General features: G+C 37.9%; 1 protein-coding gene across 1 annotated transcript in view; it reads right to left on the bottom strand.

The window, feature by feature from the left end:
- Positions 1-16,940, bottom strand: part of PTPRN2 (protein tyrosine phosphatase, receptor type, N polypeptide 2) — a 1,341,366-nt gene that overhangs the window by 1,143,384 nt on the left and 181,042 nt on the right. Inside the window, exon 3 of the mRNA XM_006874435.1 lies at positions 11,178-11,280. Coding sequence (XP_006874497.1) covers positions 11,178-11,280 — 103 coding nt within the window. The remainder of the gene's footprint in view (positions 1-11,177; positions 11,281-16,940) is intronic.

Raw genomic sequence — 16,940 nt, 5'->3', positions numbered from 1 at the left:
CAACAACAACACGGAATACTGGGCCACAAGGCTGTTTAACTGCAAGTTGCGGAAAGCCTCATCTCTCTCACATGGAGGGCCTGGAGGATTTGAGCTGCTGACTGCGAGGTTCACAACCAGTGAAATGTATAGCAGCCATTTATATTGTTGAAAATGGTATTTCCTATGGTCATAGATCTTGCAAAATTCTCTCATGAAATCTCTGGTGTCATTTATATCACCAAAACCACATTTTCCAACTACTCATCCTACTTCTTTGTTTCCAGTTTTCACTTTCCAATCATCAATAATCATCAATGCACTTTAATTGCATGTTTGAATATCAGATTGCAATCTCATCATCTTGACATATAGTGCTTGGTGCATACACTTTAGTAATACTTGTATTAACTGTTTTCCTTATACGTGTATGAACATTATTCTATCACTGACAGCATTGTATTTCAGGAGAGAACTTAAAAGGAATTTAGCATAACAAAATGGATCACTGTGTGTAACAGATATGTAATGGTTGCAATGCAAATTATGGAATATATTATCTTTTTTTAAAGAAAATGAGTTTTTAAAATTACAATTAAATAATACTCTCAGGTAAATTTCTTTTATAGAGAGTAGACCTCTTAAAACCACAAATACTATTTATTTGGAAAGTACTTCATTTATATTTGCTATGTCAACTGCCCATTGCTTTAAATAGGGCTCTTTATTTAGTAGATTTTGAAATTCACTATATGCTAACAGCCATCGAAGAAACATGTGGATTTGCTGTGGAATGATTCAAGTCAAGGATTAACCCAGGACTCTATTTATGCCCCTGAGAGACAGCCTCCTTTCAACAAAGCGTCAAGGAATGCTGAAATACAGACACACTTCCCTCCCTCCTTTTTTTTTTTTTTTTTAATTTTAGGACACTGTGAGGGGAAAGGACAATTTTGAAATTCCTTTTCAAGGAAAAAAAGGTCTTTATGCTTTGCCATGAGGCTACATCCAGCTGCTATTTAAAATTAATATCTTGAACCTAAAGAATACATAGAAATCTATTGGAATAATATATTAAGTTGTACAAAAGTAAAGTCAGAATGTTCCTTGGAAGCAAGAATGGAGAGACTTCATCTCACATACTTTGGACATTTCATCAGGAGGGATCAGTCCTAGAGAAGGACCTCATACTTGGTAAAGTAGAGGGTCTGCATGAAAGAGGAAGACCCTCAAAGAGATAGACTGACACAGTAGCTGCAACACTGGACTCAAACACAGTAGTGACTGTGAGGCTAGCGCAGGGGCAGGTAGGGTTTCATTCTGTTGTACATGAAGTCACTATGAATTAGAACCCACTCAATAGCACCCCACCACAGCAGCAGACCAATTTTTAGTGATCACGAAATAATGTTTTAAGTATTTTATATCTAAACATGACAGCTTGTTACTTATATATAGTCTTAATTTAGAAATATTTCTGGAAATTCATTGGGGTTGTTAGGTGAATTTGTAACTCATTATAAATTTTCATTTGAAATGAAGTGAAATAGATCCCCAGTTAGTATTTCCATATGTTGTTGTTGTTAAGTGACATCGAGTTGACCCTGACTCATAAAGACCCTATATAGTGTTTCTGAAGAGCAGCTAGTGGGTTTGAACTGCTGACCTTATGGTTTGCAGTCCAGTGCTGATACTACAGCACCATACAAAGAATTGATTAGATAGGTGATTTCTGTTCATATTTTATAAAAGGTAGAAATTAGCAGAAAATCTTCATATTTTTAAATATTTCAGTTAATAAAACTATCCTCTTGTTCTAATGCTTTTTCAAATTGCATAGGCTCAGACTTAATAGGAACATAAATTATCAAGCACTTCAATTATTTGCCTCTCAAGGCGCTGTTTATAGTTTTCTTGACCATTCTTATTATTTTTTTTATTATTTATTTGTATTTTTAGCTCATGGGACTTGACCATCTTTAAATGTATACAATTTCATATTTTATGTTTGATGTTGTCAAAGTGCAATTTCATGAAAGCCAATTTACTTTTCTGGTAGTTTGTCTATTTTTCTCTCATTAATTGCTAATCAATGCACATAGAACCACCTCATAAATGTGCCTTTAAATTGTTTTATTCATCTTCCTCCTGTCTCTGTTTCTGTTCACAGACTTGTTTGTGACACAGTAATATGTTTTAGTGATGAGAGTTTTCATCATTACGTTGTGCATTCTTGTAGCCATTAACTTGAAAATTGACTTTTGCCCTGTAACCCAGCTTTCAATGAGTCAAAACTTTGTGGGAATTCACTTCCTCCATGAAAAATAGTAAAAGTATTTCTCACTTTGGATTGTACTCCTTTTTTCTTTTGCATGAAATGAACTTCATTCTCTAAATAATATGAAATACTAAATTGTCACCTAATTCACTGAAAAATGAAATCTTAGCACACAGTGGCACTGGATCATACTGCTTGTTTTAGTAATGATTTCAGGCCCATTTTATTTTTCACATAAAACCTTCACAACTACCCAGACCCAATGCTGCCAGTTGTAGTTTTCTATAATGTTATTCGTGTTCATTCCACCATTTATCTGTCAGTTTGTCATAGTCTGGTGTCTGGCATGTTGCTACAATTGTGGAAGCTATGCCACTGGTATTTCATTTATGAACAAGGTCACCCATGGTAGATAGGTTTCAGCATAATTTTCAGATTAAGACAGACTAGAAAGAAGGGGCTAGTGATCTACTTCTAAAAATCAGTTAATGCAAATCCTGTGCATCAGAACAAAACAGTGTCTAACAGATAAGCACCATAGGTTAGAAGGCACTCAAAATATACGTGGCCACAACCATGGATTTGCATATACCAATGTGTGAAGGATGACACAAGACCAGGCAATGTTTTGTAAATGGGATCACCATGAGTTGGCAGCAACTCTACAGCAACTGAAAGCATAAATTGGTGCTCATTATATACTGCTGCTATTGCTGGTCATTAAATCCTTGTGTTGGAGCCTTGAGAAGGAGGACATGTTCTTCAGTTCTTAGAACCTCTTCTGTTTCTAGCTAGCACAGTCTCTTTCATACAGTATTCATAATGACTGCTTTATTCATAATGATTATCCATGTTGAATCTCTTTCTCTCACAACACTTGCTTGGAGCAAATGCCAACTACATATGGAAAGAGAAGACAACAAGAGAGATGAACTCAGTGCTACTCACAGATAATGGCAGAAACCCCAGTCTAGGGCTGGGAATACTAACCTCATCCCTGCTTCCTGAGTGGAAAATTACTTTCAAGTAAGTTACTCAATCTCTCTGAAAATCAATTGCCTTGTATGAAAATTGATACGTATTTCATTGGCCTGTTGTGGATATTAACAAAACGATCACGTGCTATAACATTGCACTATGGAGTCCCTTCAGGAAAAACCCCCCTCCAAGACTGAAACTCAAATGGAACACATGAGCAGACATGTAAGCTCACTGATGACTGTGTTGGTCTACATGTGAGTAGAAGTGGGGGAAAGTCAGGCACAAAGATAGGGGCTGAGTTCAACCATGTTCCATAGACTCCTGTTGACCTTGAGATGAGAAAGTGAAGAGGAAAGGCTGGTTGTTCCGAAGTTTGGGGAGACTTAGTAACTCCTGAGCCCATGGACACTGACCTGGTCACAGAGGGGTAGAGCTGAAAGTTAAGCATACAGCTGACATGAAGTTGGGGGAGATACAACAGAACTCCAAAAGTTGCAGATAGTATCCATTTGACCTAGCTTTGATGGACTGATGACCAGTGCTCGACTAGAGGAAGATAAAGAAATTTTATAAAGGAAGAAAATGTAAATTGTTACAGTTTGAAGAATTTGACCTATATTTATGGATGCAGTAGCTCAAAATACCAACCAAGAGGAAAGGAGTATTCATATCAGGTATCAAGCCTAGCCCCTCGGTATATAGGGTAGATTGTTGTTGTTAAGTGCCGTCAAGTTGATTCTGACCCATAGCGACCCTATATAGGGTTTCCAAGGAACAGCTGGTGAGCTTGAACCACCAACCTTGCAGTTCAAATGGGTTTGTAGTCTGGTGCATTAATCGGCAATTTAGGCATTGGCTACCTAAAACGGAGGTGGGCACACTAGAAAGGAACAAAGTGGCTGGCTTACAAGTTTTCAAGAAGGAGTTTAGTTTCAGAGTGTGTAGGGAAATGTAGAATCACAACTGAATAGTTTTCATCTTGGATCTGGTGAAAGGAGATGTGGATAAGATTCTTATGATTCAATAGTGAGTAATTGTTATCATGACGAAATGCGACTGCAACAACTTTAAAGGTAGAAGTTTTGTAACATAAAGGGGGGAGTAGTTAATCTTACATTCCAGGAACAGAGGACCCTAGGACCATTAAGGGAGAAGAGCATGAGCAGAATGTGGGACCCTATCCAGAGAAGCAGCGACACCTGAGATGGAGGCAGAGATGAGGACATGGAGATATGGAGATATAGAGCAGCTGAGGACTCCAGACCCATGGAAAGAGAAAGGTTGTGTACTGATGGCCTAGGAGGAAGGCTTGCAAAATGTGCCCTTTGGTTGTTTAAATGATTATATATTCCTGCATTTTTTTGCGTACATCAAAAAAATAACAACAAAAAACAAAGGTAATAGAAGCAAATATTGTTGAATGATGATGCACGGAGGGGACTGTAATCACTGCAATGAAATGAATTACAAAAGGATGAGTGCAAAACTGATGTCATATAAACTATCATCCAATTCACAATAAAAGGTTAAAAAAAAATCCACAATGGAATGAAGAAATTCAAGCAAATTCTTGGTTAAGAAAGTTATCCATGAAATAGTATCTGTATATTTATCTATTTTTTTTTCTTTCTTCATTTAGTTAACTTTAAATAACTGTCTTCCATATACAAAGCATGTGCTAGATGGTAAAGACATACAGGTTAAAAAGTAAGGTCTGAAAGGGAGTTATGGCAGATAGTGTGAAAAGAGAAAGCATAATAAACTCACCATCTCACATACGAAAAACAAAAGATCTGATTCACTTCTTTAATAATGAATCACAGTGCTACTTTTTAAATATTACTGAAAACTTAAAAATTAAGGCCAAGAATTTAAGATGAATAGTAAAGAAAGAAAAAGCAAATAAATTATAGTCCAGAGAGAAAAAAGCTAAGGAAATGAAGAATCTCAATAGTTTAAATTCCCCCATGAACTTCGCAAATGGCTTTTTCTAAAATGTTGCTTCACATTGTTTATAAAGGCTACACATATAAGATAGAGAGTCAAAAGAGTAAAATTTTAAAGGATGGTTACAGATTGAACAGGCAGAGAAAATAAAGTAGATAAGGTAACAATAGAAACAGAAAAAGAGAATCCAATACAATAAATATTAATGGAAACAAAGAACCTTTTTAAAATGGCAGTATACTGATTGACAATTAAGATACATCAATATGAGCCTGCATATGCTGAACCTAAGAGCCTCAAAGTATATAAAGTGAAACACAAAAATAACAAAAAGACAAAACACAGGTTTGTCTGAGAAATTTCAAGAAGTTAGAATATAATCAAGGACATACAGATTTTTCGTAATTTTGTCATTGTTGTTGAGTGCCATCAAGTTGGCACTCATAGCAACCATGTATATGTGTTTCCAAAGAGTGGCTGGTGAGATTGAACTGCCAACCTGGTGGTTCAAATCGACCTTGCAGTTGAGCGCTTATCCTACAGTGCCACACCAGGACTGCTTGAGTATTATGTTTTTGTTGTTAAGTGCTATCAGGTCGGTTCCAACTCATAGTGACCCTGTGTATGATTTTCAAGGAGCAGCTGGTGAGTTTGAACTGCTGAGCTTGTGATCCAAACCAACTTTGTGATCCAATGCATTGTCCTACAGCACCACACTATATTAAAAATATGTATCTTGCAATTAGAGGGTACAAACACATTTCTGAAGCACCCATTAAAAAAAATAATGAAAATATGGTAAAAACTAGACCATAAAGAAAATTTCAAATGTTTCAAAAAGTAAAAACTGAACAGATCATTAATTACAATACAGTAAAATTAGAGAGTAATTTAAAGTTAAAAAATTATATATCTCTGACTGTGTGTGTATGTGTGTATGTGTGTGTGGACTCCTGGTGTGGTTCTGTAGGATCAGCATCGGACTTCAAACTATAATGTTGGCAGTTCAAACCCACCAGCTGCTCCCCAGAAACTATATATATGTTGTTGTTAGGTGCCATCGAGTTGGTACCGACTCATAGCGACCTTATGCACAACAGAATGAAACACTGCCCGATCCTGGGCCAACCTCACTATTGTTGCGACGCTTGAGTCCATCGATGCTGCCACTTACCAATCCATCTAGTTGATGAGAAATAGAGAGAGAGCTTTAAAAGGCCAAGTAAACACTCTGGGAACAGAGAGTGTTCAGAGAGCAGCAGTCCATCAATGCTGGACTCAAGCGTGGCAACAGTAGTGAGGTTAGCCCATGATCGGGTAGTGTTTCTTTCTGCTGTGCATAAGGTCGCTATAGGTCAGTACCGACTCGATGGCACCTAACAACAATACTTATGTTGAAAATTTTCATAACTGTAAAAGAATTGTACAAAATTAGTAAATTTGCAAATTTCTATGAAAAAGTTAGCTTTTGCCCCAAGTTCACACAAGATAAACTGCTTGCACATTTACCAATAATCTTGCAAGACCATGAAAACATTATTAGAGTTTTACCTACAAAGAAAGATCATTTTCAAAATATGCCAGGAAGCAGATAATTCAATGATAAAGAAAAATGTTTTGAGGAATTTTTAGAAGGGAAACTATTCAATTTGTATCATGAAGGTAATATAACTTTAATGCCCTGTCGCGGGGACAATAGTTGAAAAAAACAAGGAAATATTGTTTCTTATGCATTCTAGTGAGTCTGAATCTGGCTGAGCCTCAAAGGCAAACAGCTGACATCCTTAAATGAGATCACCAAGGACTTTAATAAAGCAACATTTCTCAAAAGCAAGGGAAACCCACAAAAGCTGGTGAAGTATTTTGAGATTAACAACAGTGGTGAACCTGTGTGTCAACAGCCAGGAGGCGTTACTAGAATCCAGAGAGAATGGGATGAGAGGGCTGCGATCTATAGTGGAAGAGCCTCAAAGTACATAAGGTAAAATAGAAGAACAATAAAAAGAACCTACCAACCTACAGCCCAGATGAGGAATCAGGGGAAAAAACACCCAACACCTCAATCTTCTCCTGCCCTTTCTTCTGGAGACTCCACTGGCCAAAGTTGAGCAAATGGGAGGATCTAATGACACAGTTCATAAAGACCAGCCTCTTAAGGAGACTAAGCAAACAGAAAGATGGAAAATAAATCTGGAGCGTATCTAGCAAAGTTCTTTCTGACAGGCATCTGTTTTTAGAGCTACAAGGATTGGTCTTATGTAGGCCCCAACATTCTAGAGACCAGAAATCCAGCTTAGTGTGCTCAGGGCATCATATTCATTAGTAACAGATTCAGTGTCATTTATAGACTGAACAACATATTCCTACAAAATAAGATACATAAAAAGTTACTAGCCTTGATGTATGAAGTCCTGGTGTGGCACCCTAGGATAATCACTCGACCTCAAGGTCAGTTTGAGTTGCAAAGTCAGTGATTCAAATTCACCAGCTGCTCCTTGGAAACCCTAACCAGAGTCACTATGAGTTGGAACCAACTTGATGGCACTTCACAACAACAACATTGATATACAAAGACCTTAGTCTGTGAAAGAAAACACAGAAAAACACAAAAAGTAATTTCTATATGGACAAACAAAATGTGCAGGAAATCCATAAAGAAGGAAACACCTATTTCCATATATGTTATATTTTAAAACTATTCATCTCATTTATCATGAAAAATGAAATAAAACAAAAATAAGGTCTCATTTTTAAAAATAACACTGACAATTTGAAAAAATATATACTGGCTGGAACACGGTGATTTAAGTGTTTCTCCGAGAGTTTCATCTTGTTTTATTCCTCTGAAATGTGTTTTCTGGAAATGTCTTGTTTCTCTTGACAACATCGTACTCTAGTTTTCCTCCTCCCTTTTGGCTAATACTTTTCAGTCACTCCCCAGACTACATAGTCAGTTATTTCTTGTCCGATTTTTTCAATTCTCCTTTTTTTGCCTGCCATTGATGAACCAACCCATCTCTATTTCTGAGGAATTCTAGTTTGTTTTATTTGGAACATTGTAGTGCCCTCAGTTAAAATTTTCCCTAAGAAGAAGAACAGAAATAGACAACGTTTAAATGTCCGAGTGTGATTTAAATTATGGCATGAAACGTATGAACTCAGCCCCCCAAAATATGGAAATTCGAGTTAGTCAAATTAGAAATAGTTTGTGAGATTTTCTTTTTTGGTTTGTTTTACACAAAACATATTCTCCTTATAGACTATAATGGCTCTTTTTAACAAAAAAGGTTTGAGCCCACCCAGAAGCACCTAAAAGACAGGTCCAGTGATCATCTGAGAGATCATGGCCTTGAAGATGCTATGAATAAGTTCTACTACACCCAAAGAGGTCACCAAGAGACAGACTGGCGAATGGCAACAGAGACAATAACAAATACAGATATGCTGGCACATGAATCACAGTGACATAGTCCCAACCCTTAATAAATGTTGATAGGTGAGAACTAATATGATTAACATTTATTTGTTTTGTTGTTGGTGGTGGTGGTTATGTGCTATAGAGTCAGTTCCGACTCATAGCGACCCTGTACAAGGTTTCCAAGGCTGTAAATCTTTACGGGAGCAGAAAGCCTCATCTTTCTCCCATGGTAGTTTCAAACTGCTGACCTTGTGGTTCACAGCCTGATTCGTAACCACTACGCTACCAGAGCTCCTTGTTGTTGTTAGGTGTTGTCAAAGTTGGCATTGACTCACAGCAACCTTATGCAAAACAGAACAAAATCCTGCCTAATCCTATGCCATTCTCACAATCCTTGCAATATCTGACCCTATTAGTGCTGGCACTCTGCCAATCCATCTCATTGGTGTCTTCTTTTTTTTCACAGACCCTCCACTTTACCAACCATGATGTCCTTCACCAGGGACTGGTCCCTCCTGATATATCCAAAGTATGAGAGACAAAGTCTTGCCATACTGGCTTCTAAGGAGCATTCTGACTGTACTTCTTACAACACATTTACTTAATGCTTACAAAGTACAAAGCCTTTAATAAGTTCTTTATGTATCATTAACTCTTAGAAAAGTTTCTGGGTGACTTTTTTAAAGGCTCAGTTGCTTCATCTATAAAATAGACAAGTGCATACAGGCAAATCTCTAAATTTTTAGTTTCTGAGATTTTTCCAATTAAAAGCTATTGTTCTAGAAAATTCTCTCTATTAGAAAAAAATCTGACTTTCCAAACTAAGATTTTTAGGGAAGGACTTTTTCCTGGTTTATAACCATGAAAAATAATACAATGGCTCTGAAATGAGAGTACCCCAGTTTCCTTAATGGGGGTTTCCTTTGGATCAATTTTTTAACATGCCTATATCCTGGGATGGTGCTGTTAGGATAAGCACCAGACTGCTAATCACAAGGACAGTGGTTCAAACTGACCACCCGCTCCTTGGAAACCCTGTACAGGATCACTGTGAGTTGGCACTAACTCCATAGCACTTAACAACAACGAACAACAACATGTCTCAATTGTATTAGACAAATCTGCTGCAAAGTGACTTCTTTTAAGTGTTAAAGAGCAGAGACCTCACTTTGAGGACTAAGGTGTGCCTGGCCCAAGCCATGGTATTGTCAATATCTCCATAAGCATGTGAAAGTTGGACAATGAAAGCAAGACCACAGAAGAATTGATGCATTTGAATTATGATTTTGGCAAAGAATATTGAAAGTACTATGGACTTCCAGAAGAACAAACAAATGGCTCTTAGAAGAAATACAGTCAGAATACTCCTTAGAAGTGAGGCTGGTGAGACTTTGTCTCTCATATTTTGGGCATGTGATCAAGAAGGACCAGTCCCTGGAGAAGGACATCATGTTTGGCGAAGCGGAGGATCAGCCAAAAGAGGAAGACCCTCCACACAATGGACTGATACGGTGGTAGCAATAAAGGTCTCAGATCTAACAATTGTGAGGATGGTGCAGGCCTAGGAAGTGTTTCGTTCTGTTATGTGTAGGGTCACTCTGAGTGGGAACCAACTAGAGGACACCTGATGACAACATCACTGTCTCAGTTTTCTCATCTGTAAAAATGAGTGTGACTTTAGTACTTACCTTATAGGTTATGTTGCAGAAAAGATGAACTGAGGTTATCACTCAATAAAATATTTAATAAAAGATTTCGTTTCCTAAAGGTCGTTATCCCTTAGGAAAAAACAAAGACTTCCATTACTTAATTCTGCTTTTTGTACTTAAGTGAATATAAGAGCTTATTGAGAAATGAGAAATCTTGACATCTGCCTTCACCCAAGGCTCTAAAGATACAGAACATTCCCAAGGGTCTCAAGGCAACATTGTTGTTGTTGTTGTTATGTGCCGTGGAGTCAGTTCTGACTCATAGCGACCCTGTACAGGGTTTCCGAGGCTATAAATCTTTACGGGAGCAGAACGTCTCATCTTTCTCCCGCGGAACAGCTGGTAGTTTTGAACTGCTGACTGTGAGATTAGTAGCCTGATTCATAACCACTACACTACCAGAGCTCCTTCATGGCAAAATAGGGAACAATAAAAAAGAGACCTTTATTGGTGGGTCACTCTAATATAACTTTCTCCAATGGGCTGGGAAGAGTCCTGCTAACCTAAATGTTCGTAGTTTGAGCCTACTCAGTGACCCCATGGGAGAAACACCTGAGGACCTGTCCCATACAGATTAGAGCCTAGGAAACACTACAGGACAGTTCTGCTCTGTCCTACAAGGTTTTAGACATGAGTCAGAATCAACTAGAGGACACTCACCAACAACAAGGTAAGACACAGAGGGCAAGAAAGCATCATTCTTCTAACAGCGTACAATCTTCTGAAATTTCTAGACTAGAAAGAGTAGACAGAGTGCTGTGCTATACTTAAAAAATGCAAAACAAAACTGGACTAAAAGATGCTGGATGTGGTTGTGCAGCAAAAGATAAAGGAAATATATATTTACCGGACAGCAGGGTTAAACCCCTCTCTTAAGGAAGCTTCAGGATGTTGTAGGTATGTTCTGGGGAGGCTTGAGAGTTCCTGGGCCATCACATGCTGGGTATAGTCATCCTGCCATGTGAAACCTATGGAGAAAAGTTACAAAAACTGTGTTATTAATTGTGGCAGTTTAGCCAAAGCCCTTACTTCAGTCTCATATGAAGTCACTGCTATTTTGTTAATATTTTTCACTCAAGCTGGTGATTCCTGTTGTTATTAGTTGTTATCAAGTCACCTCTGACCATGCCATCTCCACTACTACTGGTAGGCTTGCATCCATTTTTACAGCCACTGTGGATTTTGAGTGCCTTCCAACATAAGAGACTCATCTTCCAGCACTATTATCCGTAGAGTATTCATGGCTGATTTGGGGAAGTAGGTTAGAAAACCTTTCTGCCTAATCTTAGTCTGGAAGCTTCACTGAAACCTGTCCATATGGGTGACCCTCTGGTATTGAAAAGATCAGAGGCATCGTTTCCAACACAGCAGCAACCACCGTACAACCAACTGACAAATGGGTGGTGGAAGCTGGTGACATCATTAGCCAAACCAAGTTCTCTCTTACTATGTATTAATCAGAACATTTACTTACAGATATTCCAACTTTCTAGACAAGAAAGACTATAGTGCTTTGCTACAATAAAAAGTAAGTTAAAGGCTTAATGGACACTGGCTGGGGCTGAACAGCAAAGAGACTTAAACTAAATATAAATTTTATTTAGAAGAGGTATTTCTGGTCATTGTGAAAAAAATAAAAACTTTCTACATGGAAAGGTTGTGTCATGGCAAAGATACTCCTCATCTGCAATGTGCAAATACTTGCCCTCTTGTTCACTCACTGCTCTGCCTGTTCACCATAGCTTGGGCAATTTGTTCCTCCTAAACCTATTCCAAGCATTTGGAATGGAATAAGGGTTATTGTTACTGTGAAAGCAATTATCATGGGGCTTAATGTACTGTATCTGGGAACCAATTACATTATATTTATACTCAAATGTTATGACAAAGAGCTTTGTAAGAAGGGTGAAGTAGTTATGAAGGCAAAATCCATGTGATTATGCATTAATTACATGCACTGTAGATCACATGATAATTATGCTGAGAATTACCAAATAACTCCCAAGAATAATTATTATGCAATTTGTACATTTTAGATCTTATGGTAACACTTTAGCTCTCAGAACTACCCCAATGCAATTATCCATAATTATCTAATCACTAAATATCATGTAATTACAGAGATATATTTTTATGCCCTGTACAAAAACACATTACCAAAATCTTCAAATCAGGACCGCTCTGTGCTTGTTTGTGTGTGTGTGTGTGTGTGTGTGTGTGTGTGTGTGTGTTTTAAAAAGAAGTCCAGAACTTGCTGAGAACCAAAGAATCTCGAAGGAATTTTGTATAAGTCTCGGTAGACATTAACTGTTTCAAGAACACATTTAAATCAATGTTTCAAATGCAAATTTAACATAAAAAAAAATTACAGGTGGCAAGATTGAAAAGGTTTGTACATTTCTGAATCTAAGAAGACTTATTGGTGTTACCCAAAGTGGAAACTGATGGGAAAAATCCCTTGATAGGATGACCTCCTATGGCAGCTTGTTTTAAGAAGCTTTGTTTGGAATATAACTTTAGAAAATGGGTCTCTATAAGTAGACAGCCATGGTACCACAGCCATCATTTCCCTTATTTTAGGATTAAATACATTTGATGATAAGCAAGTCTATTGCATTTGCCAAAAGCAACTAGAGAATAATCTCTACGTGAAATGTATGTTTATGTGACTATTACTAGTCCATTCTGGAAAGTACAGTTGATTGAAAGCACTTTTGCAAAGTTAGCATTATGTCTAGCATTGTGAATCCGGTAAATAAGCATACTTTAACCATGTCATTCCTAAAAAGACACACTTAGCATTAATGTTTATCAGGAAACACAGTAAATCAAGGGCAATAAAGAAACTTCCCATGGAAAAATATGTTTTTAAATTCACATATAAATCCAATAATATTTTTATCTCAGCAAGCACAAAAGTCTGAGCTATGACAATTGTGGGGTTTGTAAGAAGGATTCCGTCCTCTCATAATAATCCTAGTCAGTTATTATGGGTTAGTCTGTTATGGGAAGTCTTAGGAGAACCCTGAATCCTATCCCCAACCAAGATTTCTAAGCTCTCTTGGGAGGAGATGAGCTGTAAAACTAAGAACAGTCTAGGTATGAAGGGTCTAAACACCCTCTCTGATCTTCTCTCCAAGGCATATCTTGGAGGAAATAAAGCCCTAGGAATAGAGGATCCGTTTCCAATGAGTACATGTCCTTTTTCCCAATCCACCTACAAACTACTATTCAAAATCCTGAAAAATATATATAAAGGTGACGAGAAGAAGGTAGAAAGGCTCTGAAGGGTGAAGAGAAGGTAGAAAGGCTAGGGACCTTAGGAATCATTGAATGGCCTGATGGTGAGTTCTCTGAGTTTTCTTTTTCCCCACAAATCCCTGACTTGGAGCCAAAGAAGCTAACAACTCAGGTATGCAAATAGGTGCAGAAATTAAAAAGCACCAGCAAAACCTTGCACTCTTTATCTATAGGGCTAGGAAAGGAACAACGTAACAGATGGAAATTTTTTTGACCATTCTACTCCAGGCAAACAACACAGAAGACAGTACTTCCTCATTTACATTCATGCCAATAAAAGTCAAGTAGGGAGTCTAGAGCTCTGCCATCATGAAAGTGTCATGTTGTTGTTGTGGTTAGGTGCTATCAAATCGGTTCTGACTCACAGTGACCCTATGCACAACAGAATGAAACACTGCCTGGTCCTGTGCCACCACACAATTGTTATTATTCTTCAACCCATTGTTGCAGCCACTGTTGTCAATCCACCTCCTTGGGGGGTCTTCCTATTTTTTAGTGACCCTCCCCTTTGCCAAGCATGGTGTCCTTCTCCTCCTGACAACACATCCAAAGAATGAGAGACAAAGTCTCATTATCCTGACTTCTAAAGAACATTCTGACTGTACTTCTTCCAAGATGATTTGTTTGTTCTTCTGACAGTCCATGAAACTTTCATTACTCTCTGCCAGTATCATAATTCAAATAGTTTGATTCTTCTATGGTCGTCCTTATTCATTGTCCAACTTTCAAATGCATATGAGACAAGTGAAAATACCATGATTTAGAAAAGGCACACCTTAGTCCTTAAAATGACATATTTGCTCTTTAGTACTTTAAAAATGTCTTTTACAGAAAATATATCTAATGCAATAAATACATTGTTATATTTCTTGACTGCTGTTTCCATGAGTGGTGACTGAGGAGCCAAGCAAAATGAAGTCTTTGATAACTTCAATCTTTCCTCTGATTATCATGATGTTATTAACTGATCCAGTGGTGAAAATTTGTTTCTTCCTTTACATTGATGTGCAGCTGTAATAAGGAAATCTGATGTTTACATCAGGGTGATGTGAGAGAAGACCAAGTACAAAGTCAGGACTTTCATCCCCACTGGGCAGTACAATACCCTTCCTCTTTGGTGTCAGGTGAACTCTCACCCCTGGCCACATCAGGTGTCAACAGAGCCCTTGTGGGGAACATGGACTGTTAGGAGCAGCTGAGCTGAAGTTCCCTGACTTGGGGGTAGTTTAACTGAAGGATTGCAAATGAACAGTTGTGGTCCAGAAACTCGGGCTGCTTCCAAGTCAAGGTCCCCCAGCCCCTGAAGAACTTGCAGGGCTGCCTCATGGGTCTGAGGTCTCGCAAGGTCTTTCCTTCTATTTAGTTATGTCCTTTGGCTCAGCCTGCACAATATTCTAGCAGCCCTATCTCTGTTTCCCTAGCAAATACATTCTTCTGATAAAATCCCCCTTACTGCATGCATCAAAAACACCAGATGCTATTCTTTTCCTGCCCCCAAGTACCTCCCCTTGAGCTGTGTATAAAATAAACTCACTGCCTTGGTCAGTGTCACAGTATCTCCATCAGAATGCTATGTCCTACCTGGTCCCAACTATACTATATTTCAAATGTATCTTGTGTCTTTCTTTTATTTCTCATCTCCTGTCACCCTTACTAAGGCTTAATCTCTCCACGCGGGTTGCAGAGATAAGCCAATTGTCAAATGCAGCAGCTGGCCCCAGTTGTATTGGCTCCAGCAGTCGTGTTGGCTCCAGCAGTTTGGTGCCCAATGAACTTCTACAACTGTCTGACAGTAACAGGAGGTACCCCGACTCTTACTATTCAAAGTGGTGTCATAGAAAGTCAGTTACACCAGAAGGTTTAAATAAAAGGAAGAATCTCAAAATATAATACAGTCTAGATTTTTACTGAATCTCACTTCTACCAAAAACCAGGACAATCTCAAACTGAATGGAGAAAAAAAAGACAATCAATAGATGCCAGCAGTAAGATGACAGAGATAGTAGAATTACCTGACATATTCTTTAAAGTTATTATGGTAAAAATGCTTCAATGAGCAACCATGAGCACACTTGAAAATAATAATAATAAAAGGAAAGCCTCAGCAAAGGATTAGAAAGTCTCAATAAATAAAAGCTATTCAGAAGAACCCAATGAAAATACTATAACTGAAAATGCAATTATAATAATTAAAAATAAAAGTGCAGTATATGCATTCAATAGCAGAATAGAGGGAACAGAGAAGCAAATCAGTGAAATGGAGCAAAGAACAATACAAATTATTTAAATTTTCTAAAAGAAAATAGCCCCAAAGGAAAATGAAGAAAATCTCAAGAGACTAGAACTAGAAAAAAATCCCTAACATTCTTGTCATCAGCATGTCAAAAGGAGAGTACAAAGAAGACAGGGCTGAAAATGTATTGGAACAAACAATGACTGAATATTTCTAAAATGTATTTCTGATAAAACCCTACAGATTCAAGAAGATGCACATAGCTCAATGAGATGTGCTTCTAAATTATGTAGAAAAAAAATCTGAAAACAATTACAATAATGGATGGGTAAAGTTTCTGTACTTGTACTGATAAAATGACAATATCAGTAAATCGTAATAAATGATATGTATAAAATGTAATACCTAGTTGTTTTTAGGTGCCTTGGAGTTAGTACTGACTCATAGTGACCCTATGCACAACAGAATGAAACACTGCCACGTCCTGTGCCAACCTCACAACCGTTGCTACGTTTGAACCCATTGCTGCCGCCACTGTGACAATCCATCTCATTAGGGTTCTTCCTCATTTTCTCCAATCCTTCACTTTATCAAACATGATATCCTACTCTAGAAACTGGTCCCTTCTGATAATACGCCCGAAGTATGAGAGAAGAAGTCTGACCATCCTGGCTTCCAAGGTGCATTCTGGTTGTACTTTCAACACAGATTGGTTTGTCCTTTTGGCAGTCAAAGGGACTTTCAATATTCTCCTCCAACACCATAACTCAAATGCTTCAATTCTTCTGCGGTCTTTCTTAGTCACTGTCCAGCTTTAAAAATACCATGGCTTGGGTCAGGCACACCTTAGCCCTTAAGCTTTGTTCTTCAATACATTAAAGATGTCTTGTGCAGCAGATTTGCCCAAGGCAGTGCGCCATTTGATTTCTTGACTGAGCTTCCATGAGCGTTGATAGTTGATCCAAACAAACATAATGAAGTCTTTGACAACTTCCATCTTTTCTCCATTTATATGGATGTTATTTATTGGTCCAGTGGTGGTGATTTTTGTTTTCTTTACATTGAGATGCAACTCATACCAAAGACTGGGTTTTG

This window comes from Chrysochloris asiatica, unplaced genomic scaffold, assembly GCF_000296735.1.
Source record: "Chrysochloris asiatica unplaced genomic scaffold, ChrAsi1.0 scaffold00277, whole genome shotgun sequence".
Classification (NCBI taxonomy): domain Eukaryota; kingdom Metazoa; phylum Chordata; class Mammalia; order Afrosoricida; family Chrysochloridae; genus Chrysochloris; species Chrysochloris asiatica.
Note: the sequence above shows the minus strand (reverse complement) of the source record. Positions and strands in the feature narration are given on the sequence as shown.